Here is a 27,955-nt window from a genome sequence, read left to right as displayed (position 1 = left end):
AATTTACCAGGAAACTAAACACAGTCGTACACAAGGTGCAAAGGCAGTAACAACGAAGTTGACGTGGACAAGCTCAGGGCTCTGCCACCAAGTCGTGGTGCGGCGCCAGCCCCTCTGCTAACACTGCCAGGTGTCCGTTTCCTGGCGCCTGAGGTGGGGCATGCGCTGGGCGATCTGTAAGGGCCTTGTCTGAGAGGCCGAACGCTTTTTACCCTTAGAGCCTATCGGTTCTCGCATTTTATATTCTTAATAAGATGAGAGATTTTTAACAGAACATTTTAGCTTGACTATAATTCAGACCCACCTTCCAAATATACCTAAAGATCACCTTTTAAAGCTTTAGAGCACATTAGCTAGCCATGCAATGGGAAAAATGATCATTTACTTGCTTAAGTCAACAAAAATCTTGAGTGCCTGCTACTGGGGGCTGTCACACATGTTCCTGGGGCCACAGGACGCCTGCTGGACAGAACAATGCCCTGTGTTCACAGAGCTTTCGCATTGGTTGCGGAGGCAAACGATAAGCAAGTAAACTATGGATGACATCAGTCAGAGATACGTTCTCTGAAGGGTCCTAAAGAAGAGGCCGAGGATCAGGGGTGAGAGAGGGGCTGGCTTAGGGACCAACTCCAACGCGGTTCCTTCTGAACTGAGACCCGACAAAGACGACGACGAAGACGAGGGAGCCAGCACCTGGGGACTGGGGAGTAGAGCGTCCCACCGAAGTCCCTGAGGCAGGATCCCCGCCCCAGAGCACGCGAGGCCAGCGTGGTTCACCTGGAGGGGTGCGGCACACAGGACCTGCTGTCTGTTTAAGGGAAAAAACATTCCCTACCATCTTTGTCCAATGACACGGGACTACCCAACTGCGCCTATGATTCCACAAAGTAGACGTGACGTGCTGAACTGATACAGCCCCACAGTGCCAACTAATGTGAAGTAGTTACCGGGAACACTGATTTCCCACACACTGCAGTTATAAAATCAGGTGTGTGGAGGGACAGGACCAGGCCTGGTGCAATCAGCAGGACAAACCTGACAAAGAGGGCGGGCAATGGTGAACCGAGACACGGAACAGAGGCACATGGAACCTCCAGTCCCAGGCCACCGGGTCCAATGTCATCGACGATGATAACAGTAGCAAACGTTGATAGAGCGCCTACAAGGTGCGGGGCACTATGCTGAAGACTTGACACACTCAGACCTATCACCAATATTCCCATTGACGGATCAGGACAGGGAGGCAAAGGCGGACCATTTGCCCAAGATCATGCAGTGAGCAGCGGGCAACGCCAGGACACCGACCCCGGCAGGCTCATCGAGAACCTTCACTCTCAACGCCTTTTCATACACAGAGCTTCAGAATTCCCATTCTCCAGGGTCTCCGAATAACACCCTCATAAAATTTTACCCTAATGAAATATTTTATCCTGTGCCGCTTCTCTCTCCTGACGAGCCGCAGACTGACACAGAGGCTGGGACCCCGCTGCTCTACCTGTAGAACACCGTCTGGGGTGACGCAGGCGCCCCGTAAATGAGGATGGGCCAATGCAGGAGCAACTGAACACCTTCCGCAGCGAGAAAGCAGCGTCCTCCACTTAGGGCTACAGGAAAGCCCGCCTTCCCGGACGGCCCGAACTGAGCCCACAGCACCAGGAGCTCACGCGGCGGAAGAGCTCATGAGTATTGATCACGTCCCCCCAAGGAATTATGATTTTGTCAGAGACTTTTTAAAAAATTGAAATTCTTTAGCAGAAAATGGCTAGACACAAATCTTTTTTTTTTTAAAGACAAAGCCTACGTGGAAATTAGCCTCTAACTTATAAACGTCAGAATTTTTTAAGAAACCTGCACTATTTAAAGAGACGAGTGTCAAAGAGACGCCTTTTTACTTGTCAGAGAGACAGGTTTCTACTCCGGCATTTTTCAGGATCAGAGGAACACTTCATGTTTCATACTGTAATACAATTAATAAAATTTTTATTTTGAAAACTTTTGTTATTCACAACTTAAAAGATTAAATGTATTCTTATACACCCACACATCCCCCATCGCTCTAAACCAGTTACAGAGAGAAAAGACAGAATTGGAATTGCTAAAAGAAACTAGACCCCTGAAAAGCAAACTCGATTTTGGAAAACCCTTGAAAAAAATATTGCTAAAAATCTCTGCGTCAGCACTGCCCTGGGAGCTGGCTTCTCTGTCCTGACTGAGCCGGATGCGACCCTTGCCCTGAGGGGTTCACTGGCCAGAGACCTGCGCGGGGAGGTGAGCGGTAGAAGATCCAGGAAGGTACACTGGGGGTCAGGCAGTGGACAGCTGGCGATGGAGTTCCATGGGCGGTTAGCATCAGTAGCTGTTTCTGATTCTGCAGTATTGGGTAATTACGTAAGGAGTGCACGTAAAGCACAGGAAAGTGGCAGGTCCAACGGAGAGAAACGTGTTAGTGCTAAAAGCAGCACTAAAACTGGGAGAAAGGGGCAAGGGAGAGATGGGGAGGGAAACCCGACTGGACTTGCAAGGACAAGGGGACAAGTCACGTCAGCACAGGGGACGGGAAGCTCCTCCCAGGGAATGGAGGCCATATTGGGCAGCGCGCAAAGACACCTTTGGTTTTGCAGGGCGGTCACTGTAAAAGGCAAGACCGCAGAGAAGTGAGAGCGTGTGCTGCGGCGTCACACAGACTCGGCGAAGCGACGTGCCAGCTCCGAGGGCCGGACACCGCGCTCCCTATGAGTCTCATGGTCTCACCGTCACTGGTCCCCAGTCGGTGATATGCGCCCTTGCGGCAGAGCAAGTGACGATGAAATGAACACGAAGGCGACTACGCGCCCCATCACTCTTGGCGATCATGACCCCCATCACCAGCGCCATTTTACACACGTGGGGAGAACGCCAGCACGGAGCGTGTGTGGTTTGGAAACACTCTTGGCGGGAAGTGAGAATTGCCCAGCCTCAGAGAGTCAGCAGCTGGAACGGACAAAAGGGGTTGGAGAAGGAAGGATGAAGGACTTAGCTCTGGAGGACTAAGGCGGGGAGGCCGACAAGAGGGAAGGGGCAACCGCCAGCAGTCGCCACCCAGAGGGGCAGGAGGCTGGGGGTGGGAAGAAGGGGGCGAGGGCCGCCAGGAAGGGTGGGCTGTGGGGTCCGCGTGGGCTAAACCGCAGCGCGTACGCCAGGCAGCTCAGCGGAAGAGAAAAACTTGCCAGGCCTGAAAATAAAACTGTAAAACCAGATAGAAAAGGCTCATTAAAAAAAGCATACTGCTCTCAATAGTACTTTTACTAAAGAAAATGAGACAATATATACAATTTTTACTATATTTAACACTGATAATCACTAAGTACAGAAGTCATTCCATGCACAGAAAGCGCCACAGTACACCGCAATCTTGCGGAGGTCGGGAGGCATGGGGACAAAGCTCACAGACCCGAACAAGTGATAACTTAATGCCGTCCTTAGATGATTCCATAATAGTTACATTAAAACTTTTATTTCTTAAATTGAAAACCAACTGTTTCCTTATAGGAGGCGAGTGGACTAAACCACAAAGCAGAAACATGTGCTTGTTTTCTATGAAAACCAGAGCCCTGACCTCCGCGGGGGCCGGCAGGCACCGCCGCCCCGCCTCCCCGGGCTGCAGGGGCCCGCAGCCGCCCCCACCCAGCCCTGCCCCCACCCGCGCCTTCGGCAGCACCGCAGGAGCCGCGGGACGACTGCCCCAGCCCCCACCGTGCCCCGCAGCGCTGAGCTGAAAGGCAGCGTTGGGAACGGCGGCAAGGGGCGGCCGTAGCTCCAGCTTCAGTCGTTATAACTGGTTGCTCTGGGCTTTGGGAAGCATTAAAAATCTAAAAATTGTTCCTGCAGTCTCTCTCCCTGAGAGGCCTTGATAACAAGGTTTAAGGGGACCACGTGGCGGTGGCTTCACGAGCGTGAGGGGAAAACGCCCTTCAATGACCTTTGCTCGGAAGCAGACCCGGGTAACCCCTTCAGCAACTGTTCCGTCCCCAACCTCCAGCAAGGATGCTGCAGCTTCTGGACTCGACGCCGGTACAGGTGACGTGATTAAGAGGCAAACCAAGGATGTGTAAAATCCAGATGGAGAGGCTAAAATCCTCTGGACCCCGCTTCGGTCTAACCAGGCCTATAAAATCTACATTTTAATGGCCGATTTTCCAGGGATCGCAGAGATCCCCTTTGCTTGAGCCCCGACGGAATTAACGAGAGAAGCAGAGAAAAGCGAGGCCTGGATGCCTGGGGGCGACTCTAACAGGGGGAGCGATTCCAGTCGGTGAGTGAGCACAGCTCCGCCGCCCGCGCCCCCCGCTGGCCCGGAATGTCCCGGAGAACCTGCACCACAATCTCTGGAACTAACGTGCTTCCAGCCTTGGAGAGGGCGATGTTCCCCAACTAAACGTCGGTCAGAATAGTAGCCGACATGTAGACATCTGCTTTAGACAGAGGCAGCGCGTCCCCCGCTCCTGCAGGCCACAGAGCCCCCCCGCCCCCGCCGCTAACATATCGCTGGCAGGGCGGTGGGGGGGCCCGTCAGACACCGGCGGCCCCAGCTGACGAGTTAGAGGGAGTCTGGTGAGGCACAATTACAGAGGCAGATGACAAGACTTCACGCCTGACTGACTTGAGAGCCGATGACATGACTCTGAACAGCAATCTTCCCGACTTCTGGTCACAGAACAGCACTAAGGCAACCGACAGAGCCTTGTCGCATCATGATGCGCGCCTCCGCTCGGGGCGCAGGGGGCTCCGGCCCGGCCCAGGCCGCGTCCTCCTCGGGGCCTGCAGGCCGCCCCCGCCCGGGCGCGCGTGGTGACGACTGTCACAAGGGCATGAACGCCGAAGTGCTTACGCTCAGACGCACCAAACAGAATCATGGCCGCACTTTACTCTGCGGGGAGAAAGCCCTTTAAAATCCTAACGTGACAACAGCCTTTCATATTTTGCTAACGGATCCCAAAACCAGTTTTTTATTTTAAAGTTTACCTCTATACACATAATAAAAATAACAATTTTAACTACAAACAGGGCGTAAGGAAAGGACCCTGAGGGGTCGAGGGCGCTGCGGGGCGGGCAAAGGGGAGCCAAGGGAAAGGAGGACCCTCAGGACGCTCAGCCACACGCAGTTCCTGAGGCCGCCACAAGATAAAGGATGTGGACGCCACTGCGCTTCTGTGTGTGCTTTCAGCGACAGAAATTCTGGCGATCGATTTTACAAAAGAGGAAAATAATTCCTTGCATTAAGTGTAATCTTCATGGCATATAAATAAGAAGTAAAAAGCTTCAGAGTCAGTCTGTCCCTCGACACTTTAGTGGTTCTTTCCTTGGATGTTTCAGAGCTTTCACTAAATTCCTTCTAAAAATAGCTTATTCCTAATTTATGTGTGGCACTAGTCTTTGACCTTCACTGCTACGAGGGAGAAGATTTGTAGCAGATGTTGTTAAACGAACTTCTCGAGAAGACTCAGGTAGAGCAGCTTCCCCCACACGCGAAGGGGAAGGAGACCTGGAACGGGACCTCGGTTTGTGTGTCTGTTATCAGCCCCGCGGCCCCCGAGAGTGAACCAAAACAACGCCGCTAACCTAGAGATGACGCCACCGTCGAGCGTTCACACACGGTCATGAAGGCACAGGAAACAGCTCCCTGAATAATGCCACGCCTTTGTTAATCTATTTTTTAACTCACATAAAGTTAAAGGGCAGGCATGTTACTTTTACTCTAAACTGCATACCTAGTCTATGAGCAAAGTATAGCCAATAATCATTGCAGAATCATTGAATCTTATGCAGCTACAAATCTAAGCACTTCAGCTACATGCGTGTTGCACGCGTGTGTTTATAGATACACACGGGTACGTACGTACCCGTATCCTTCAGCTTCCCAGCGATGCCGTGGGATGACTGGGGCTGCCCCAGCCTCCCAGCCGCCACGCGAAGACTGTGGGTTGGGGGCACCCAGTCGTCACGGTGTTTATAAGCCACAGCAGAGAGCAGCACCGCTTTCTTACAGAAACGTGCGTCAGTTCACACAGCGGACCCCCGCCCCCTCCAGCCTCTGCCGCAGGGCCACCTGATCAGCGAGGCCTTTGTGGTGAGTGACCAGCCCGCGAAACCTGCCCTGGCCTTGCATCCCGCACACGCAACTGCTCTCCTCCCTACTCATCCCCACAGGACGCGAAAGCCAGCTCTTCCTTCCCTTCTTCCTCTGGCTCATCCGTTAAATGTAAGTGCTAAGAGGATCTGGACTTTGCTTTGCTTACTGCTGAGTCCTTAGTGCCTAGAAAGTGCGCACCACGTGCGTGCATAATAAACACTTGTTAAGTAAGTTATGTTTGGTAAGAATGTAGTTCCTTGACCTCTAAGACAGATTGTGCAGCCTTTATCTTCAGGACAATTCCATATAGAAACACTCTTTGCAATCGTGAACAGAAATCATGTTTAAGAAACGATGAGGCTGAAGGGAAGAGGGAGAAGAATGAAGAATGGTTTTCCCTCAATGGTTAATCAAAAATAGGAGAAAAGGAAATTTATGAAAAGGACCAAATGAGTCACAGCGAGCCCCCAGTGCCACCGGAGGACGCACAGGCAGCAGCTGCAGGTGGCGCTGGCGAGCACCTCCTCCCAGACAGCGCGTTGCTCCTCTGCGCGCGTGGAACGCGTTCTCAGTGCAAAACATAATCTCTCTGCAATTTTTTGGAAAACTCGGCATATCAATGTTGTGATTAAACATCTAGAAACTGTAACTTTTCGACTGTAGAATAATGGAAACAACCCAAAACTAGAATCAGAAGACCCAGGATCCTATTATCTGTCTCCAATGAGCTCTTTAGCCTTTGGGTGGGCATTACCTGCTCTGAAAATACCTTTCTCATCGTTAAATACTCAGGAGGTATCCTAGAGAAATCCTGAAACTCCTTCTACTCTAAAATACTAAAATTTTATAGAATGAAGTTTTTATTTCTACTACAGAACAAAACATGTATGCACTATCTTATTTTTATCAATGAACCAAATGTGTAAGAAAGCAAATTCATACAATCTTAAATAATGGTTTTTAATAAATCTCATATATTACTCTACACTGTTTACATTTATATTTAAATTTTTTAAGTCAATCAAAAATACTAAAAAATTGTAATGCCTAAAGCCAGAAAAACAAAGAAATCTCGCCCCGCACTTCTGACTATTCACTCTGACCCAAGGCCAAGTCCCATTCTCCCTGCCTCTACCAGGGCCGGGAAAACCTTGCAAAGAACACTTTAGTGAGTGGTAGAAAATGTGTGATTAATGAAAAATGCTACTTTGACTTCTAAGTTATTATCAGTCTGAAGAGCTCCTCCAAGTTCGAATGACTATAGAACCTTCTACCAAACCACTACTTGGCAACAAAGAGGAACCCACCCATCACCAGGTGAGGACAGCTGCTATTATGGGGGCCTGCGGTTTCTTTCAAAGGGCGCCCACGGAAAAAGCCACAAGTGAATAATAAAGATCTCATAATAGACCTAAGAGTTCTTTATATTGGCAGAAGGCAGTCAAATGAACTCTGGAGAGTTAAAAGGGAAAAAGAAAAAAGAAAAACAACTCTCATCTCCTGATAAGAAAAAATAATTAACCTGACGTAATGCATCTGCGAAGGGCTTCCATAAATCAGACTTTTGTCCTTCAAGGGCTAGATTAAAACCATTTATCAAAAAAGTCGGTAGACATTGTCTTCCAAGTACAGCAGGGACATTTCCGCGCCTGCAGAGGTTCGTGGGGCTTTTTGTGAGGCGCTCAAAGCCGGCGGCTGAAGAGGACGGTGTGAAGTACTCACAGTGCTTAATTTGCTGGAGGTGACGATGACGCGCCGCTCGTGGAGCATGCTGGCGTACAGCTGCAGCATGTTGTTCACGTCCACGGCCACGAAGTACTCCGTGAGGTTTCTCTGCACGGGGAAAAAGGGAGAAAGGGAAAAAACACAGTGTGAGCTGCGGCTCGCGTGGACAACCAAGGAAAGCGTCTTACATGTTTGCCAGCAAGTCTTCAAGTTCCAAGGATGTTATTAGCAGCCATGGTAGCCGTTGAAATAGTTACCCTGAATATTATTCTGCCGACACACAGCACAGACCATTCCATCGTGACCTGAAACACAATCCTACTCCAGGGAAGTGTTTCTCGGGGGCGAGGGGGACCAGGGGACCGTACATTTGCCCCCTCCCCCCGGCCAGGCAACTGGGAAAGGAGCGGCTTCCCGGGCCCCGACCTGGACCTGCTGCACGGGGGCCTTCAGAGGACGGCCCCAGAAATCTTCTTTCTGAACACACACTCTTGGAAATTCTCCTACACACTGAGCTTGCTCCGGGAAACACATCCGTGTCTATCGATGTCGGCCCGCCACTCGGCAGGCCCGGCCACGCCCGATGCTGCCCACTGCGCGCACGGCCGCCCGGGCACGAGAGCGCTGATGGCGCAGACCTTTGGTCTTCGTGAGGCAAAACCCGTTGTTGGTACCTCAGGGCCGGCCTGCTTTATGCTGCCATAACCAAGTAAAATTTGGCGGCAGTCTGATTTGGTTCCTTGACTGGCTACTTGACTGGCTACTTGAAAGCATTTCTCCCACGTCAGAACAAAGTTGGGATAAGCTTCACTGACCTTGACTCCTGCATCCCCTCCTTCCCATTTTTAAAAAATTTTCTGTACTCACACTTAAGCACATAGGAACGCAATCAAGTAATGAAGAGGGTGGATGAAATACAGTAATAAGCTGAACCTGTAGGCCAGGTGAACTATGGCCGGGAAGGCTGAAACTCTCAGTTGGGCAAAACAAAAAACCCAATTATTTCTTTGCTTCCCTTCGCATACGGCATCCGAAAGCATAGCTGTCACTTGCCCTTACCCAGGTAGACTTCTCTACCAAATATTAATTGGTAATAAATTTCAAAAGACTAAAATATTTCTAGCAGGGCTACGATTAGGACATAAATAAAATGCAAAACTTAGCAATTTTTTTCATTCCTTGGAATACCCCTCGAGCCTCACAAAATATGTTACAACATATAAATGAGAATCCAGAAATCAAGGCAGGACACCTAAGGTTTGAACAGAGGTACGCGCAGGAATGCGAAACACTGCGGTCAGTCCACTGAGGCAGCCATTTGTGCGGAAACAGTTGCCGCTGCCAGCAGCAGCAGCCACGCCCGCAAAACCCCCCTGGCCTGCTCCTGACCGACCCGCACGACCCGCACGACCCTCCCGACCCGCCGCCGCCGCCGTGACGGGAAGAGCTGCGCTCACAGCAGGCGTTCGCAAGCGGGTCAGAAGCAGGTAAGTAAGAAAAGAGAGGGCCCTGGCAGGGGGCTCAGGTCGTTGGAGCATCGCCCCGTGCACCAAAAGGCTGTGGGGGTTCGATTCCTGGTCAGGGCATATGCCTCGGTTGCAGGTTTGATCCTTAGTGGGGGCGTAGGGGAGGCAAATGATCTATGTTTCTCTCTCACACTGATGTTTCTGTCTCTCCCCCTCCCCCACCTTTTACTCTCTCTAAAATCAATAAACATATCCTCAGGTGAGGATAAAAAAAAAACATTTTAAAAAATAGAGAAAGAGAAGCGATAACACCATTATTCCTTATTTCCTCATTATTTCTCACAAGCACATGCGGTTACTTTGTATTCTATTTCTCTCTACAGGACTCCTTAAAACAGTGAGACCAGAAGAAATGAAATTCATAACACGAACAGGAGAGAAAGCACAGGAAGCGGACAACTCACGCTCTCAGGAATGGTGGGGAGTCCAGTGACGTCGGGGGCGACGAAGCAGGGATGCTGCCCGGCGGACGTGGGCCATGCAAAGAAGCAGAGTCACAACTGAACAGCACGTCACAGAACTGGGGACCATACGAAGGAAGGGCTACGCTAGCACCACACTACCGATTCAAAAGCTCGCGTTGTAACTACCAAGGACTGATGCCCAGGGGTGTTGAATTCGAAAGATTTCTAAACGAGGTGATGGGTTTATATGAAATTTAACAATAACTTTCTCATACAAAGAATTAAGGGTTGGTTAAAAATATTGAACTGTAAATTTAAAGTGAGAAGTCTGGGAAAAAGTTTATTAAGACAAAAAGTATATTACTATGATATATAATATACACACATACATATATATATGGTTATATATATTTATATATTTTGAACACATTTAGTTTAGTGAGACAGGAAAACTACTGCTACTTACCTAAGAATATATCAAAATCTATTAAAATTTCCTATGGTAATTTACAACAAATTTGTACATATCAGCAACAATATTATTGAGAAAACAGCAATAAAACATAATTTTTAGGTATCTAAAACTTCTTTAAAATATATTTAGTCATTTCAAAAAATGATCTCCATCTGGCCACTAAACAAATATTAAGTAGCTTCTAAAACATTCAAAGCAACAGCCCAGAGAGGTCATGCATGTCTTTATGTTTCCCACGCCCAAATTTTACCACCCACAATCAGAGTGCAAGTAAATCACCAAAATTCGTATTTTCTGTTCATATTAATCTCCAAAATTATTTTACTATCTTAATCTCGTAAGGACCTATTTAACACTGTCTTAGAATCAAAGATGGGAAATATTCCAGCCAATATCGAGCATGGTTGAACTCGTCAGAAAAATTATACATTATCAGACCGTCATAATGTCTAATTTTCCAGGGTCGGAGAACAATGTGAGATAAATCACAAGGTCTTTAGAGGCCTCAAGACAAAAAAAATGACAGAAATCTCTTGTGGTTTCTGAAGACAGAAATGCCTTCGACACGCCTGCTACTGGCGATGGAGAACGCGCACAGGCTCGGCCTCTGGAAGCTGCTTCGACCAGGAGGGTCTCCAAAGTGCTGCAGTTCCTGCAGCTGCGCTTTCAAAGACGGTATAAACAGAAAATATACTCCACAGGACTGACTTTCTTAGGAGAGACACATTTCCCATTTCCCAAAGGACTGGAGTGATTCTTAAAGACACAGTGAAAGAGGTAATGATTTTCGCAATTTGATAGTGATTTTTAGAAGCGAATGTCCTTCGAACTCACCCGTGCTAAGAAGGGCTGATCTTTCAGAACTTGCTCACTGGCAATAAATATCTCTTGGTTCTTATAATATGTGAGAGAAAAAATGAATATTTTACTTTCATGGGGGAAGTTTACACAACAATTTGCTGTGTATCTGAGATAAACCCACACTGCCACATTGTCCACTGAAAATATCTGAGTAACATTAATTATAGATGTTATTTTAAATGTAGATCTGCTAATTTTATGTTAGAAAAATTTAAAGGAAGTATTTTCATTCTCCACCGATAGCGGAGGATGCTGTGGATAGTTAAAGATTTGGAAAGGCAGTTTCAAAATAATCATAATCATTTACACTAGATATTAAATTTTCATAAAATCTGATATTCTAGTGATTACATTAGCAAGTCTTGAAAATTCCATGTGCTGAAACATTCACGAAATAGGAGGTTATAAGAAAATCATAGTACTTTCTCAAGAGTTATCCCATTTTTCTAATGGGAATTCTGCAAACAAACAAAATTTTCTTTCCACCTAAGAACAAACAAAACTCCCAACTCATAAAACAAAAACCTCTTCAAATAGTTAAAAGTAAGTGTTTAGTTGCAACTTTTGCCACTCGTTAACAGGATAGGACTGGGCTCATGACTAGTAATCTGTTTTTGAAATCAAATGAAATTACTAAATGAACTTCACACAAAGTTAAGGCAACACTTTATTCACCAGCTGAATTTACCAAAACTTAAGATATTGTATGGAGAACAGGTGTACAAGGGCTGAAGCTCTCATAGACTACTGATTCAAAAGCTTTCAAAAGGCCTCTCATTAAAAAAAATAACTATCATATACAGAAAAAGAACACAGCCACTCAAATTCCTTTGACAAGATTATTTTAGCTACAATAAAAAATATCTTCCCCATTTGAAATGCAACTTCAATATGCTAAGAGCTAACATTTGAGTAGCTTTTCATGGTATGCAGATACATTGTTTTCATGTAATTTCTCAAACAACTTTCCCCAAAATCACCTCACTCATTTTCTCAAATGGAGAAAAGAGATCATCAAAAGAGACTCACTTTTTTGCCTAATATCCCACATTTAGTGACTGTGACTTAAACCAAAATCATCTAGTCTTAGGTCGTAAGAGGCCTAGAAGTGTATGATGTACAGTTTTTATTAATAATGTGTGTTTCAAATATCCCCTATTTCTGATGTGTATTTTTGTAAGACACTTATTTAGTCCTGAAAAAAATATAACCCTCAAATTTAAAGAGAGAATACACGCGAACTTCTCTGGGATGCGCTACCAGCCTCTACTATCTTAGCACCTGTCTCTTTAACCCTTTACTGCAGCACCGGAGTCACTCCATACACACCACTCTTTCAAAGAAAGACACTTAGTTTTGGAAGATCCAGAGCTTCTCTTCATCCTCCCGGACGTCTTCCTCGCCTTCCTCCTTTCTTCTGCTAACATGGCTCTTGCATTCTTTCGGTTTCACTCACTTACAAGTTTGAGTTTCCCCTTCGCTGCCCTGTCCTCCAAATCTTCGAGGCAATTAGACCTTGTCCTCTTACGTGCTGCCCTCCAAACAGATCAATTATTCCCACAACTACACCTGCAGATAGCACTCAAATTTGGGTTTAAAATTCCACGTTATCCTTAGCGTTCCAGCCCCCAATCCCCAAATGACGACTCGAGAGTCCCACCCTGGCAGAAGGCCAGAGAAGAGAGAGGGTGCAGGCGTAAAGGGGCAGAGATCACAGCAAAAGGGGGAAAAACCCACTTGAAGCTGTCACAACAAGAGAAAGTTCCACAAACATGGGAACCGAGCTCGCTCTAGACTAGAGACAGCTCGTCTACGGAGGGGCTTTGCTAGCAAAGGAAGGTGGACGTGTGCAAAGGTGCGACATTCAGCCAAGGAGAGGGACAGCACAGAGGGACCAGTGCAGAGAATCCATTTAGGAAGCAAGAGAAGTGAGGCAGGAAAAGGAAGCTGTGGCTCGAGGCTGAGAAGTGGGCGATGCTGAGGCCTGGCCAAAAGTTGGGACACGCTGTACGGAAAACGTGGAGCTTTCGTTTCTCGTGGGGAACTTGGTGAAAGCTTCCACAGGAAGTGATCTACCACCCCGGGCTTCCTGTTTTGAGAAACTTCAGTCATGTTTCCAGTGTCTGGTGATTATACTAGAATAAGCACTTAAGGATGGGGGAAGAAGGAAGAAACTTCACCAACAATTTCTATCATATCGTCAGTAATGTGTTATACTGTATCTTTGATTCTTAGTATGTACTTCTTTCATTTTATGAGGAGTATTTGGAATGCTGTTTTGTAGGGGGATGGTGTTCGTGTGTGTGTATGTGTATTTCCTGGAAATCCACGTTCCTCACAATCAATATATTCTTACAGATTCAGTGACTTTTCGTGTACAATAAAAAAATCTGTGATCTAACAACTACCACACTGCACATCCAACCTATCATGTTATGATGGTTGAGGCATGTCCAAAGTCTCACGATCATCAGCTAGTAATGTCTGTTCTAGCAGTGACGTTTCCCTGGGAACACAGGTGCCTTAGAATTCCTTGAAGGTGCATGTGTTCCTTTTTTTTAAAGACTTTATTTATTTAATTTTAGACAGAGGGGAAGAGAGAGAGAAAGGGACGGAAAGAAACATCAATGTGTGGTTGCCTCTCGCACCCCCTATTGGGGACCTGGCTTGCAACCCACACATGAGCCCTGACTGGGAACCGAACCAGCGACCCTTTGGTTCACAGGCTCGCAATCAGTCCACTGAGTCACACCAGCCAGAGCTGTTTGTAACTGAGAAACATCCATGACTCCAAAAAATCAACTACTGACTGAATACTTACCACGCTCAAGCTGACAGGGCTGTTTGCCTTCGGTACTGGCTGGTTATAGAGTGCTTGGAGAGCTACATTCAAATCACTTTCCTACCATTAAAAAAAAAAAAAAAGGTTAATTTTATAAATAAAATACAGGTTAGGCAAATATGATTAAAACTACTTGATAAAGCCATGCATTGTCCTTCTCATACTGGACTGGCTTGTATAACTGCTTTCCACAGCGATGTTTTACATGCCTAAAATCAAAATATTTAAATCTAATAAATACGGAAAAGATATTCTCATCTCTTACCCAGAAAGAATAAGAGCAATATTTATATTTAGTGTAAATATGCATTTGGCAAAATTCAATTATTATAAAATATACAGTTATCTATAGAAAGAAATTATTTAAATCATTAGATCCAAGAACGATGGAATTGTATAAAAATAGCAATACAACTTGTTATCAGATTACTGAAAGCCCCTGTTGCCTATTTTAAATTTAAAATCTCAAACCTAATTTTTAAAGAATAAGTGTAATTTAACTAAGACCATTATACTAACATCCACCACGGAGGCAATCCTAAATATTTTGTGCCTAAGTAGCCACTGGTCACTATGTGACCCACGAAAAAGGAAGGGGATTAAATAAATTACGTAACACATCTATGTCCTAGACTTGTATAATAATAACATATCCAGATGTGCACACACAAAACTATTTCTGAACTACACATACAAGTCCAGGAATAAATCTATGAAAGTAGCTTTTAAACACAGAGTTACTTTTTTCTCTTCTAAAATGTTTATGTTGGGAGAAGAAGCCAAAGAGAAGGCAGCTCTTCGGGGAAGGTAATACCTAATCTTACGGGATTTGGGTATGAGACACATGACTAACCACAAGGACCCTTTTAACTTGACTATCCACTCTCCATTCAGATCTCTACAAATGCTTGCAAAAGGGTGCATTAAAAACTACCCACCTGAAATTCTCTTTATAATGATCTTAAAAGAGGACGATGAAGACTTTCTCTCTTTACCATTTAAACAGTGAAATACGCCACAGAATAGTCTGGATGATAGCGATACTCCATATATAAAAATTCTTGTGGCTACATGAATTCTATAAAAGTCTAGCTTTTAAAATCCTTTGCACTTGCCCACAGCAGCCTGGGTAAGGATAAGGTGAATTATAAAGACTAAATATCAATCTAAATAACCAGTGGTACTGGATTAAAAATGAAAAAAAAATCAAAATTAAAGATTTGCTTGGGGTCATTGAGTTGCTACTGTGATCGCCTACTGCCCTCTGAGAATGAACACAAACGCAGCCTCTGGCTTCCCTGCTCAGAAAACCGTCACTGATGGGAATGCAAATGGCGCGACCTCTGGAGCTGTCATTTTTCGACTGTTTCCGAAAACAGGAGGCATGGGATTACCGTATTTCTTAGCGATTCCGAGTGCATTCCCAAAGGGCCTGACCGCGGGGACGTGGCCCCCCGCGGCCGTGGCGGCACTGCTTCCCGGCTTGGAAGCAGCCCGCGCGCCCACCTGCGATGCACGGAGAAGCAAGACGCGGTGCGGACCTGCGGTGGGACGGCCTTCGGCGCAGAAGGGACAGGAGCTCTGACACACGCCTAAGGCGGGACGAGCCCTGGAAACGCGCTCGGGGGAGCGAGGCAGCCACAGAAGGGCCGGGGTCGCCCGGCTCTGCTTACGTGAGGGGCCCGGGCATCGTCGCACAGACGAGGCACGATGGCTGCTGCCAGGGACTCGGGGGAGGGGCCCGGGACGTCCCTGTCTAACGGGGACAGAGTGTCAGTGTGGGAAGGTGAGAGACTTCTGGAGGTGACAGGGCAATGGCTGCAGAACAACGTGAGGGTATTTAACGACACAGAGCTGCACACTTAAAAAGGGCTTAAAATGGAAAATTCTGCATTATGTGTGCATTTGGCCTCAGTGAAAAAGCCAGGCGGGAGGACCACGGCTTACCTGTTCCTTAGCCAAGTAATCTGCCAGGGTATTGAGAAGCTTGTAATATACTTCGAACCATGGCAGGTAACTGTAAAAAACAGGAACAAAAATGTGTACATCTCAGTTAGCATCAACAAACAAGACGAATCAACATTAAATGTTCATTATTGCCAACAGCTTGGCCGTGGAGGCGGACGAGAGCGAAACCTCTGTTCTCTTTCCCGTGACCCTGACACTTTCCTGTCATCTGTTAGTAGTTCTCATCGCGTGATTCTATTATGAAGTTTCTTCACTACTCGCTTCTATGGTATGCTGGTAGTACCAAAAATTACTCAGTCCTTCTGCACGGCGCGCACGATGCAAGTATCGCGTAAGAATCCCCAGGATAAAAGTCAGCCGTTGCAGTAACATGTCATATGACACAAAAACTAATTTTAAAAATCTTTTAGAACAAAGATACAATCATTTCTAAATATTACTGAATTGAGTATATAATACAACAGAATGACATGTTTAATCAAGCAGTTCATCAGAAATTAATATTTACATAAAGTGGCAAATTTAAAAATAAGTATCAATGCAAATAACAGGAAGCCTATTTTTAAAAGCACAGATATTGTAAATAGTTTTTAAATATCAAAAACAAATACTGCCATTTGAAATTGGTTGCTGAGGAAACGCAGACGCCAGGGCAGACGTGGGCGGGGCTGAAGCGAGGGGCTGGAGCAGCGGAGGGGGCTTCGCACGCTGCCGTGCGCCCCCGAGAGCGGACGACGGACAGCATGCCCTGAAGAAAATGAAATCTAAAAGCGAAGTAAAAAATTTCTAGACGGCGTGGAAGAGCTGTTAAAATTCAAAATACAAAAGGTGAAAACCATGAAAATCAGTGTGAAACTTAGACACGAAATCAAGAACACCTCCTAGGACGTAGGAAAAAGGGGCAAACAGATGGCTAGTAAGAGAATAAATATTCAAGGACCAGGGCTCGGCTCCCGACTATCATGTAGTTGAGTCACAGTAGTTGCAAAAAGAAAGAAAAGGTGAGGGGAGGAATAAAAATTTCTTTTTAAAACTTACTGGAAAAACTCCCAGAACTTTAGGCAGGACTCTCCAGATTGAAAGGGCTCCGCAAGGTGAAGTGAAATAGGAGCCAAATCAGAGCATCTGAGTGAAATTCCAGAACAGGGGACCGAAAGGCACCCAGAAGACACAACAGGGAACATGCAGAGCGATCAGATTTGAAATGCCACCGAACCTCTTAACAGCAGCCCCGGGAAAGCGGGAAGGCAGTGCCTTCTAAATGCGGAGGCTCGTCCCTCGCAGCCCGGGGTCCTCTGTGCAGAGGGACCAGCCGCCGCGTGTGGGGACAGACTGAGGAGCGTTTCAGTCCGCGGGGGCTCAGAACTTCCCCAGCCCCGTGCCCCTGGGGGGCAGCTACCGCACAACGGCTTCGACCAAGGGATGACAAACAGCACGGGCATCACCACGCCCCGTTCCCAGTCCTCAGGGTCACGCAAGGAGATAATCCTCGCGGAGAAGGTGCAGCCAGGGCGCGCCATAGCTCTGCGGCAGCGCGTGAGTTCGTTTGTGGCCATTTCATGTCCGCATTTTAACTTTTCGTGGCACGAAGAAACTGCTATTTCAAGAAAAGTCCCGTGTGCGGCATCGTTCAGATCTGGGTTCCCGATGAGACGAGACCTGACCTACGAAAGGAATATGCACTGCTGGCCTGTTTCTATCCTGCTCTCCAGATAAAGCAAACTTTGCTGTTCTCAGAGGTGCCTGTAGGTCTGTCTTGTGAATCCTTACACGGTCATTTGCACCTGACTCCAGTCATGGAAAACCTGAGATGATTTTGTGGGCAATCTCATTTAATTCTTACAGTAATGCTAGGCTGGATATTTGTCTAAACTAAAGGAAAACAACTCACCAAGGGGTGCACAGCCACCGAATGGCAGGCCTGGGATTAGAACTGGCCGCGCCGGCCACTGGGTGCGCACTCAGGGCCCCCCAGCGCGGGCCTGTTGTTCTGCACCATCAGCCTTTGAGTGAATATGGCCGAACACTGGCATTTTCAGGCAGCTCACTCAATGGCAACTAGGCTCATGCTGGCTTCACCCTACATGATCCTACCGGCACCTTCTATCCACGGCAGCAAATTCTATCTTCCAAAGTGTACCTGTTTGATGATCAGAGCAGTGTACTTGTGCCTCTTAAATTACATGGTATTTGTACAGGGAAGCTTCTCGGTAGACAAAGAACTGTTTAACTCGATTCTTTCACCCCGCACTGGTGACTCCTTGCTGCTGCAGATTTTAGGACTGCGTCTGTGCTCCTCGTCATGGATAAAAAGTTTGAAAGGGCACGGCCTGCCACGCGGTACAAGGTCCCTCCCAAAACAACAGGAATGCATTTACCAACAACCTAAGGAGAGCACGTTGGCCGATGATGAGGGGACTCATCGCCACGCCACCTGCAGCCGAGCCGACATTTTGCTCCCCATGTAACGTGCTGACGAGAGCCAGCGGGAGGCGCCTTCGAAGGTCCACAGCAGCTCCCCCTGGAACCCAGGCGGCCCGTGGCCGGGAAGAACCAAGCCGAGCTACACACCGCGGGGTTTCTGTGAATGTTTCGTGCTCCTCAGTGATAACGAGCTCCTGCTTAAGCCCGTGCATCGTTGGTTTTGAATAAAAACATCACGTCTGTCAAGTGGAACCACTGGGCCACCTCGTCATTTCTTAACAGCATCAAGGACGCAAGGACGTCTTCTATTGCAAACGAACAGCAGTGCATAGAGCGCAGGGCGCGACCGGCTAGTGCAGCCAGAGCCGGCCCGCGGGCATGCTTGGCTTGGTCCACACACCGCTGTTCTTGTTTACATAAGCTGCCAGCTTCCAAACCTGAGATAACTCACTTAAAAATCTGGATTTCTAAAAAGCAAAAGAACTGGCCCTACCAGTCACACACTGTCCACTTTGCAAGAATGTGTAACGGCTTCGGTCTTCAAATGCGGCGCGCACGCCCCGGCTTCCCGTGGCTGGACACCTACCCTGGCCAGCCTCGTTCAGTCCCTACCTGGTCCCTGCAGGTACCTGAAGTCATGGCCCCGGACACGGAGCGGGAAGTCTTGCTCACTTTTTATATGACCCAAAAAATGGTGTGCGCTACACAAGCAGTCAGTAATGAAACACCTTAGAAAGAGTCCGTTACCAACTTTAAAGACAAAATGTGTGACCAAAATAGTAGGCATACATACATACATGTATGTACAGATATAATATAAATGTTATAAATCAGATAAACTCACTTTGCTCAGGTAAGAAATGTTATTCTCATGTTTTTATTGTTGTGGTTTCTTATATTATTTTCAAAAAATATATATTTGTTCAACGCAAATAATTTTTAACTAGTGGATAAGCTCTTCAGCTGATTGTCAATAAGTTAAAATATTTTTTTCACTAAATTTAGTCCCAAAGACACTCAAAATCTGACTCTTATAACCAATCACAAAAATTCTATAAAGTTTTTTAAAAATGTATGCAACATATTATATATATATATATTACCTGAGTGAGGTATTTTACTTAAATTGTTCTAAAACTGAAAAATGTGATTTCTTTAACAGAGAGTAACTGTGACTCTCATAGTCTTGTAAACACATATAATGTAAAACAAATACATTAGGACCGATGATTTTCAAACGAACGGTAGGCGATGCTTCAGAGGGTAGTTTTAAGATTACCTCTTTGACTTTTTGTAGAGACCTAAGGCAAAGGGCAGCCGCCTACGCAAACCCACGGGTCCGCCCGCGCAGCGAGGAGGCCTCCCCAACGCGGGCGGCCCCACTGCAGCGCCGGTGAAGCCTTTACACTCCAAAGCCAAAGGTTAAATAAAGGAAAGGAAATGCCTCCTCTCAGTCAGGTAACTACCGAGAGTCCAAGTGGCGGGCCGGAACCTCGCTTAGGTAATCAAATAAAACGAAGGAAGCGGCCCTTCCCCCTAATGTCTAGAGGCTGTTTTTCTGTCTGGAAAATTGACGCAAAATGTGTCAAATTGAAACATTCTGCTTCTAGGGGATTTGCCCAAAGGAAGAGTGTAAAGGCTTAGAGCCGGGGAAGGAGTCAGGGGGCAGGGGGGGACTACAAAGGCCCTGACCACCAATCTGTCGTCCTTATTAAGGCAGTTCATTCCGGACGCTAGGAGACAATTTTATAGTTGTGAAATTAGGTCAGTCGAATTAGGAAAAAAGTTACTTCTTGCATTTTTGTCAGCAGAGAAAAGCAATTCTAAATACCAATAATGGTGAGATGTGAACTAGTAGTATCTTAGGGTGTTTTTGAAATCACATTCAACGGGGCCAGGCATGCCATGCACAAAGCTGGAGGGCACAGCTGTGGCTGGGCCTTCAGAATTACACGTGGATGTGTACAGCGAATAAACCAAAGCCCGAATGTTCCTTCTAAAAAGTGAACAGAACACAGAAATCAAATATATTTACTTTCTAGTCATATAATAACATGAAATCCAGGAGGGGAGGAAAAAAAACCCTGGGACAATCAACCCTGCCCAAGGCCTACTACTCTTGTGGATAAAACATACTTTTTTCAACACCGTTGTTATCCCAACAAGAGCGATGGAGGCGCACCTACATTCGACTACGTACAAGACTGTTAAGCATCTACTTCCGAATAAAGATCGGAAAGGACGTCCCCAATTTCAACAAACGTCCTGGGGACATCAGCTCTACACCAAAGTTCTCTTTGCGATGTTTTAGTTATTAAATGTTATTTCTTTTTCTATAACCCTTTCTGTAGAATCTGGCTTGGCCAATATCCAAAGTATAATCGTGGTACAGAGTCCTGTTTTTAGAGCCTATTTTATAGAATTTGGATTTCTGACTCATCGGGGCTTGTTAAGGGAGAGCTGACCTTTGGGGTCCCTTCTCGTCCTCAGCCAGCGGCTCAAGAGCCAGGTGCAGAGAGAGGACAGCCCGCTCACTGGCTGCCGGGTCCAGGACAGAAGCCGGGAGGGGGGCGGGGGGCAGGGCGCCCACAAGCAGGCTCGGGACACCACCGCAGCCCAGCCCAGGCCCAGCTTCTCGCTGCCCTGGGGAAGGTCTTCTATTTTGCTAAATATTCCCATTTAGGAAAAGGAATTAGAAACAAGAACTTTATGCAAAATGCCACTAACATGTATAAGGGTAGGACCAGCTTCTAAACGTTTTAACACACCGTGTTTGACCAACAAAGCCCCTCCCAGCACGGGTGCCCAAGCCGGCGACCTGCGGCCGCGGCCGCGGCCTTGCGGCAGCAAGTCACTTCCTGAGATCCAAGCTCAGGATCAGTGACAGAAATGAATTCACCAAGTGAAGATGTTTGCGGCCTGTTTAACGTGTGAAACAGTTATTATGTGAACTCCTATCTGAACATTTAATTTTTCAGAAGTAAACCCACAAGAACGAATCTTTAAAAAAGCCAACTCTTTGAAGGAAAATTCTACTGTTACTGGTAAATCTTTAAAGTTAATTGATGCTATATAAAGTAAATAAAATTATCTTACAACTCATTTGGATTTAGAGAGAACAAGTAAGAAAAAAATTCAACATATTTTTAAGCATTCCAAGCATACCAAAGTACAAAAGACAGACAGTTAAAGTCTTGTGTGTCGATTTTATGTTTTCACTACAAATACTCACCTAAGGATGCACAAGCATATTCTGCCTCCAGATGTGAGCCTGCAGAACCCAAATCTCTGCTTACTTTCAATGTCTGTCAGCACAAAGGCAAAGTGCTGTCCAACTTGATTTTGAGACACTCTAGAATACAGTAATATTTAACAACGTAAAAAATTGTGTAAGAATTTTTGTAAAGAATAGCAAAAGTACAACTATATTTACACGTAGCATTCGTTTCCCCTTTCCAATCAGTTGGTTCTTAAAGCTAGAACTGTGTTCTAAAATCAAAATGACTGTCACGTGTGTGAACGTGAACTAAACTATGCATCAAATATCAAACTAAGCTATACCACCTTACAGGCCAAGCAATCCAGCAGAATATTTCACTGCTAAGTTTTCGTGTGCTTAAAGGACTTATAAACATGCCGTAACTCTGAAAAAAACTATTACGCTGTGGAACTGAGAAGCCAGGCGCAGTGACTGAGCCGCTTCGTTCTGGCCTGCCTTCCGGGCACTTCCAACACAGCCGCGGTGGCCAACCATGTTGCCTAGGTGTCCAATGCGGCCACCAACTTTGGTTGCTGCTGTTTCTGTTGACATTCCCCACCCCCCACCCCCAAAGCACCACGCAGAGCACCACTGGCCTTTTTTAGTTTTCTCTTCCACAGCTACCTCTACAACGAGGAAGAATCCCCAAGTATGAAATAAGAATACAATTTCTGCAGAAAGAGCTTACCACCAAGAATGTTAGCAATTTTAAACGGAGTGTCACACTGGTACAGCGGCTGTTGCGCTGCATTGTAAGATGCGACATAAACCATTACGCAGGAAATTTATTGCAGTTTAAAATACGCAAGTACATTTCCTGTTGCCAGCTATACTACCGCTGTGAGACGACCACCAATGCACATCTGCTCCCTTTTCCTGAAATAAAATACCTGTGACACCTAAATGTTGCTTCTGAAATAGTCACAGGAACTACGTCAAGGAGTAAGTTACTACTAGCGGGCCAATACTGCTCATTATTTTCAACTTCAAGGAAATATTGGACATTTAACAAGTACACTCTTAAGTGGACTGTTTTTAGATGTTTCCCCAACCCCCAGAAACCACCTCAGTGCCTCCTGGGCCCTCCGGTGCCCAAGGCTCACAGCATCCTTCGCCGGCTTTTCCTCCTTTAGCTCGTCTTCACTACGATGTTGAACAGTGCGACCTCGGCAAGTACAACTGGAGCCCCCGGAAGGAGGAACCACGAGGCTATTGCAACCACAACACTGACTAAGGGCCACAAGCCCCTCCTTCCGCATACCGCCGTTAATACTGTGAAAGTTGAGGTTTTTACTAATCTTTAGCAAACTCGTTTCCTGAACACACATTTTCTTGAAGAATCCCCTCCTGCCCAAACCTGATAATACTGTGTGAAAATCCCATGAAAAATAAACACTCGGCTGTGCCGCGCAGAGGGCGGGCGTTGCGCAGAGCCCGCCGCACCCAGGCCGCGCCACTGCAGCCACGTGCTCAGCTCGCCGGCCGCAGGCCAGGGCCACCCCGCGGCCGCCAGGACGCGCCTTGCGTCTCCACGGCTATTCTTGGGTTTACAATGTCACGCAGATGGTCTTTTCAACTAGGGTGAAGGGAGAGGGAGGCCAGGATGTAGACATCTCGTTTTAAAAGGCACGTTCTAAGGCTCTGGCCAAGGACACAGTGTTACGCCTTTTTCCTGCAGGCGCTTGACTGTGTACCTGCGGCACAAAACGGGGACAGGACCCTGAAGGCCGGTCCTGACCGGCCACGGGGGGGGGCGAACGGAAGGTGTGGGCATTTCACACGCTTCTGCCTTCCAAATATTGCTTCATTTTGAGCCTCTCGTCTTTTTGGTGGTGTTGTTTGTTGTTGTTGTAAGCACTAAAGAGAAAGGACATTTCCTTTTACTTCCAAACGCGCGACAATTTCCCGGCAAGCTAAGTGACGACTCCGCTGTACCTTTCGACGTCGAAGGGGAAGCAGAACTTCGGCACAGTCTGGAGCACTTCCTGGAGGGCAAATTTAAAAGAAGAAATGCTTTAGGATATTTAGAAAGATGCACTTCCAACTGTTTTGAGGCATCTTCTAGGGGATAAAGTGCGGGGCGGGGAGTGGGGGGGGGGTTGCTTCTTAAGAACACCAGCCCAGGTCCTAGACTAAAATAATTGATTATGAACAAGGAATGAGCTGCGGCCCCGGCAGATTGCAGGGACAATGCCCGAAGGCCCCAGGGGGGCGAGGCCTGGCCTGAAGGGTATTCACACCCTTCACATCCCCGCTGGGGTCCCCTCAACAAGGCCATATGGATTTTACAAGAAGCGCCACACCATATGGGGAGGCTCCTGGTCCCACAGACTGGCCACAGGGACTTCTGACAGATCCTGGCTCAGAAATAGAAATGTTGTTTCAATTAAAATGCAGGCCGAGCGAAGGGACCGAAGCCAGCGGCGGGACGAATTACGGAGGGGGACAGCCACTCGGCGTGCCCCCCAGGAAAAAGCGCTTTAGAAAAAGGCTCTGCAGCTGAGGAAACGCATTTGTGTGATTCGACCCCGGGCACACTCAGCGACAGGAACACTGAGGTGTATCTCAAAGAGCACCCTTCAGTGTGTATCTAAAAATAAGCCTTTAAATTTGAAACAACACAGCTTCTATTCCGTGCACTTTCATTTAAAAATTGCCTAATATAAAAATCAATGTTTTCATTAAGCACAGAAAATAACCTTATTGATTCTGAAACCCCCAGGGATTTTACAGTCATTCTAAAATAATTTTTAACGCTTTTAGAAATCATACGTATATTCACGGTTATAACAAAATGCAAATGACTGTCAGCCATTTGGCCAAAAATGGAAAAAGACCTATTTTGTTACATATGAAAAACAACTTCAGATTAACTCTGCTGCCTAAATTAAACCTTAGAATTGAAGTTAACATCAGACAAGTTCAAAGCCAGGTGATTTTACAAGACAACGTGGAGATTTATGAGCCTTTTTTTCCTGTTAAAAAGAAAATAGTGCCAATATCATAAGGCCGTCGTCACCCCCTCCCTCCCCAAAAAACACCTTACCCATGAACTCTTTACCAATAAAACTTACATACAGAGAAATCACCAATATCTAAATATATAAACCATATCCAGAAACATGGGACTGAGGGTTTTAAAGTGGAGCCTCTCATGTCCTTTTCAAACACAGGCTGCCGTGTGGTTCCACTGAAATGACACCCCGTAAAGGGCCGGCGCCGACGCCTCGGAGAGCCCCCAGCGCCCTGCACGCTGGCCGCGGCGAGCGGGGACCGTGTGAGAGGCGCCTCGCTCGGCCGGGCACACGGATCTTTAAAAGTATGACCCCATATTTGGAAACACTAGCTGTCTTACTACTGACAATATTTTGCTAAATGTAACCGAAAGAGCGGCTAATCTTGAGATGGTTTAAATTAAACGGAAAATGCTTCATTACAGGTGAGGCAGTTCGTGGGCCGAGGCTCATCCGTATCCTGTGAGGACATCTACACACTTGCCGCACGTGTGAACGCTGCCCAGCTAACGCCGGCCAGGTGCCCCCTTCGCCTCTGTGACAATGGCTAGCGAGCCAGAAAACGCATTGTCTGCTTCTAAACACACCCAAATGAGTCATCTGTTTTACATCCATGTTAAGCCACAAATTAAGAAGGTTTTCCCTTCGTGGCTCCATCTCTTCCGTCCCCCCACCCCCGCCCCGGCCCCCCCCCCCCGCCCCGCCTCCTTCCACAAGCAGCACACTCCGCAAACGCCTCAGCTCGCTTCCCAACTGGCAGAAGCGCCCCTCAGGGGACAAGCCTTTAAACCTCCGCACTCTTTAAAATTCAGTCAGCCAGCAGGCCTATAGACTAGTGTATAAACAGCGAGGACAAAAAAGTCCTCTCGCAGCTTCTGCCGGCGACAAAGCCGCTCAGCGGCCGGCTGCTCCCCCCGCCAGTGGGAGCTGGGTTTACACAGCCCAGGAGGTGGGAGTCCGCCCGCTCCTGGCTCCAGTGCCTCCTTAATTACAGGTGCTCTTCAAGCTGAAGGCAAAACCGGGGGAGGGGGGAGGGCTGGAGGGAGGAATATGATAACGTGCAATTAGTTCTGGGAGACCCTTTCAACGTTGATTGGAAGCCGTGCCGTGCAGGTTTCTGATCTGACGCAGGCGCACACGCGCGCCCGCCCCTGCAGGCTGGCATCGGCAGACTGTGTAAAGGGCTTAGGAGAACACTCTTCAGGCGTTATTTTCCCCGGGTTTCTCCAGGCTTTGGCTTTTATAAAACGCCTCATTTTCTTAGCCAAGAAAAATTATCCGGGCTTTCGAAATCTTAATTGGCTAAAATATTTTATTTTTATATAGGAAGAACACACTGACAAACATGTCAAATGTTAGAAATAGAACTAACGAAAAGGATGACATAGAACATAAGTTACGAACGGCATTTAAAACAAAAGGTGTGGCAACACATCTACCTGCAGATGTCCTACAAGCAACACGGCTACTATCAGATGAAGGCCCGAAAAGAGGGTGGATAACGATCACACGCTGCCCCTTCGGCCCTCTGCCCGCGTCAGGGCTGATGAGAATTCTGGTCAAGTTGACCTTGTAAGAGAAAAGGCCGTGCATTGCTAGTGCCCGGTGGTGTCAAGCCTCTGTCCCACGGTGACCTGAAATTTCTACGAGGAAAATCTAAGCTGAAATGAGGTACGGCATTGTGGACACCAGGAATGGTCTTCCTCCTCCTCGGCGGCTCCGCCCCCGCCCTGCGCTGGAGCCCGGACATCGTCCGAGGTCCCCCGCGTCCCACGCGCTCCTCTGCGCCACCCGCAGACGCGCGCCTGCCTGGCATGCTCGTCTGCACCCAGGGGGTCAACGACAGCTGGCAAGTCTCTCGGTCTTCCGGTGTCTGGGAACTCCGGGATGACACGTTTAACTACGTTCTAATACCAAGCTCCGAATGTTCCCTGGAAACGCAGAATGTGGAACATTAAAACGGTTCTTTTAGTTACCGTCCTTGTCACTTAGAATGGCAACCGTCCGCCCAGACACCCAAACCAAACCCAGGGCAGGTGCCTACACCCCGCTTCCTGGGATCAGTCGCGCCCCATGTATCAGCCACCCGGCGAGCCCTGCTCATCCGAGGCCACAGCTCTCTGGCTCCAGAGGCCCCCACGGGAGGGCAGAATGGGCCGGGGGCGACGGGAGAGTCCGGGGAGGGACGCGTCGGCGCGCACACGCCGCCGGGACGCACTAGGGGGCCCTCGGGCCCAACCCTCCAGCTTCGCTGGAGTGGCACCCGTGCCCGATGACCAAGGCTGACCGTGTCAGGCCAGGGTGCTGAGCAAGGGCCAGGAGCAGCTCTTCCCTCACGGCGGGGAGGGCGAGGGAGGCTTGCTCGGGCACTGGTGAGCTCGACAGCCCCCTCGGGACCCGGGCCCTGGGCCCTCTGCTCCGCTGTCCTGAGTCTGTCGGCTGCGCCCGCCGCTCCCTCTCCCATGGCCACAAAAGCAGCTGCCAGACTTCAGCACGTCACACGAAGTCACAGCAGTGTCCGGTCAAAGAAGCATCCCTTCTGTGAGGCTCTTTTCATCAGGGAGGAAAGCTTTCCCAGAAGCCCCTCCGCGCCGTTCCCGCTCCGTCCAATTAGCCGGAAGGTCAGAGCCACGCGGGAACCCGCCGCCGGCGGGGCCCGGGCTCCCGGGGCTTCGATCGGCCTCCCTCTGAGGAAATCAGCATTCAGGCCCGCTCGCTGTCCACTAGCCATGACACATGATTATAAGGAAGCTTGAGTGACGCATCGATGTTTTCTTCCTTACGTCTCCTCACAGTAACTTTAATCGGATGTGAATTAAATTCAAACCAAAGTTCTCAAGAAAAACATACCACAATGCTATAAGGACAGTTCTGAAATATCCATTTAATTCATCTGAATGACACTTTCGGAATCATTCCGTAACAAGGGGGGATACCTGTCCCTTTTAATGTTATTCACAAAGGCCATAGATTTCTGAAAGATGATTACTTAATTTTGGATATTATCTCCCAAAATAAGTGAGAATTAATTAAGGCTATGTATTCATTCAACCTAAGTGTGCTTTACAGAGAGAAATGATAACCTTTATTTTTCTCAAAGGAAACATGCACTGAGCTATTTAGTCGTGAGCAGGTGCCCTGGGAAGTTCAGGGAAACCCCGCAAACTCACAGGGGCACGCCAGGTGGTTTAAAGAGTGAGTAAATCAGGATGCATTTTATTAAAAGCAAAAGTGACTCTCATGTGGCGAATTGTACATATAGCCTCTTTAAACGTCATCTTCTCATGGTTTTTTAAGGAGTTTTTTAAACTTAGAGAACATATTTTCAACTTATAGCCAAAGAATAAC

General features: G+C 47.4%; 1 protein-coding gene across 7 annotated transcripts in view; it reads right to left on the bottom strand.

The window, feature by feature from the left end:
• The window catches only part of DENND1B (DENN domain containing 1B), a 142,252-nt gene that overhangs the window by 61,992 nt on the left and 52,305 nt on the right, over window positions 1-27,955 (bottom strand). For 3 of the 7 annotated variants that reach the window (XM_054576553.1, XM_054576558.1, XM_054576554.1), the window contains exons 4-10: window positions 23,529-23,578; window positions 21,567-21,686; window positions 15,890-15,959; window positions 13,922-14,002; window positions 11,074-11,133; window positions 9,765-9,818; window positions 7,832-7,942 (exon numbers count right to left, since the gene is read on the bottom strand). In XM_054576553.1, coding sequence (XP_054432528.1) covers window positions 7,832-7,942; window positions 9,765-9,818; window positions 11,074-11,133; window positions 13,922-14,002; window positions 15,890-15,959; window positions 21,567-21,686; window positions 23,529-23,578 — 546 coding nt within the window. The remainder of the gene's footprint in view (window positions 1-7,831; window positions 7,943-9,764; window positions 9,819-11,073; window positions 11,134-13,921; window positions 14,003-15,889; window positions 15,960-21,566; window positions 21,687-23,528; window positions 23,579-27,955) is intronic. The other 4 variants (XM_054576555.1, XM_054576556.1, XM_054576560.1 and 1 more) reach the window with 2 other exon arrangements.

This window comes from Pteronotus mesoamericanus, unplaced genomic scaffold, assembly GCF_021234165.1.
Source record: "Pteronotus mesoamericanus isolate MK-2021 breed Mesoamerican mustached bat unplaced genomic scaffold, CSHL_Meso_final contig_347, whole genome shotgun sequence".
NCBI classification, from domain to species: Eukaryota; Metazoa; Chordata; class Mammalia; order Chiroptera; family Mormoopidae; genus Pteronotus; species Pteronotus mesoamericanus.
The sequence above is the reverse complement of the archived record's forward strand: the minus strand, read 5'-3'. Positions and strand labels throughout refer to the sequence as shown.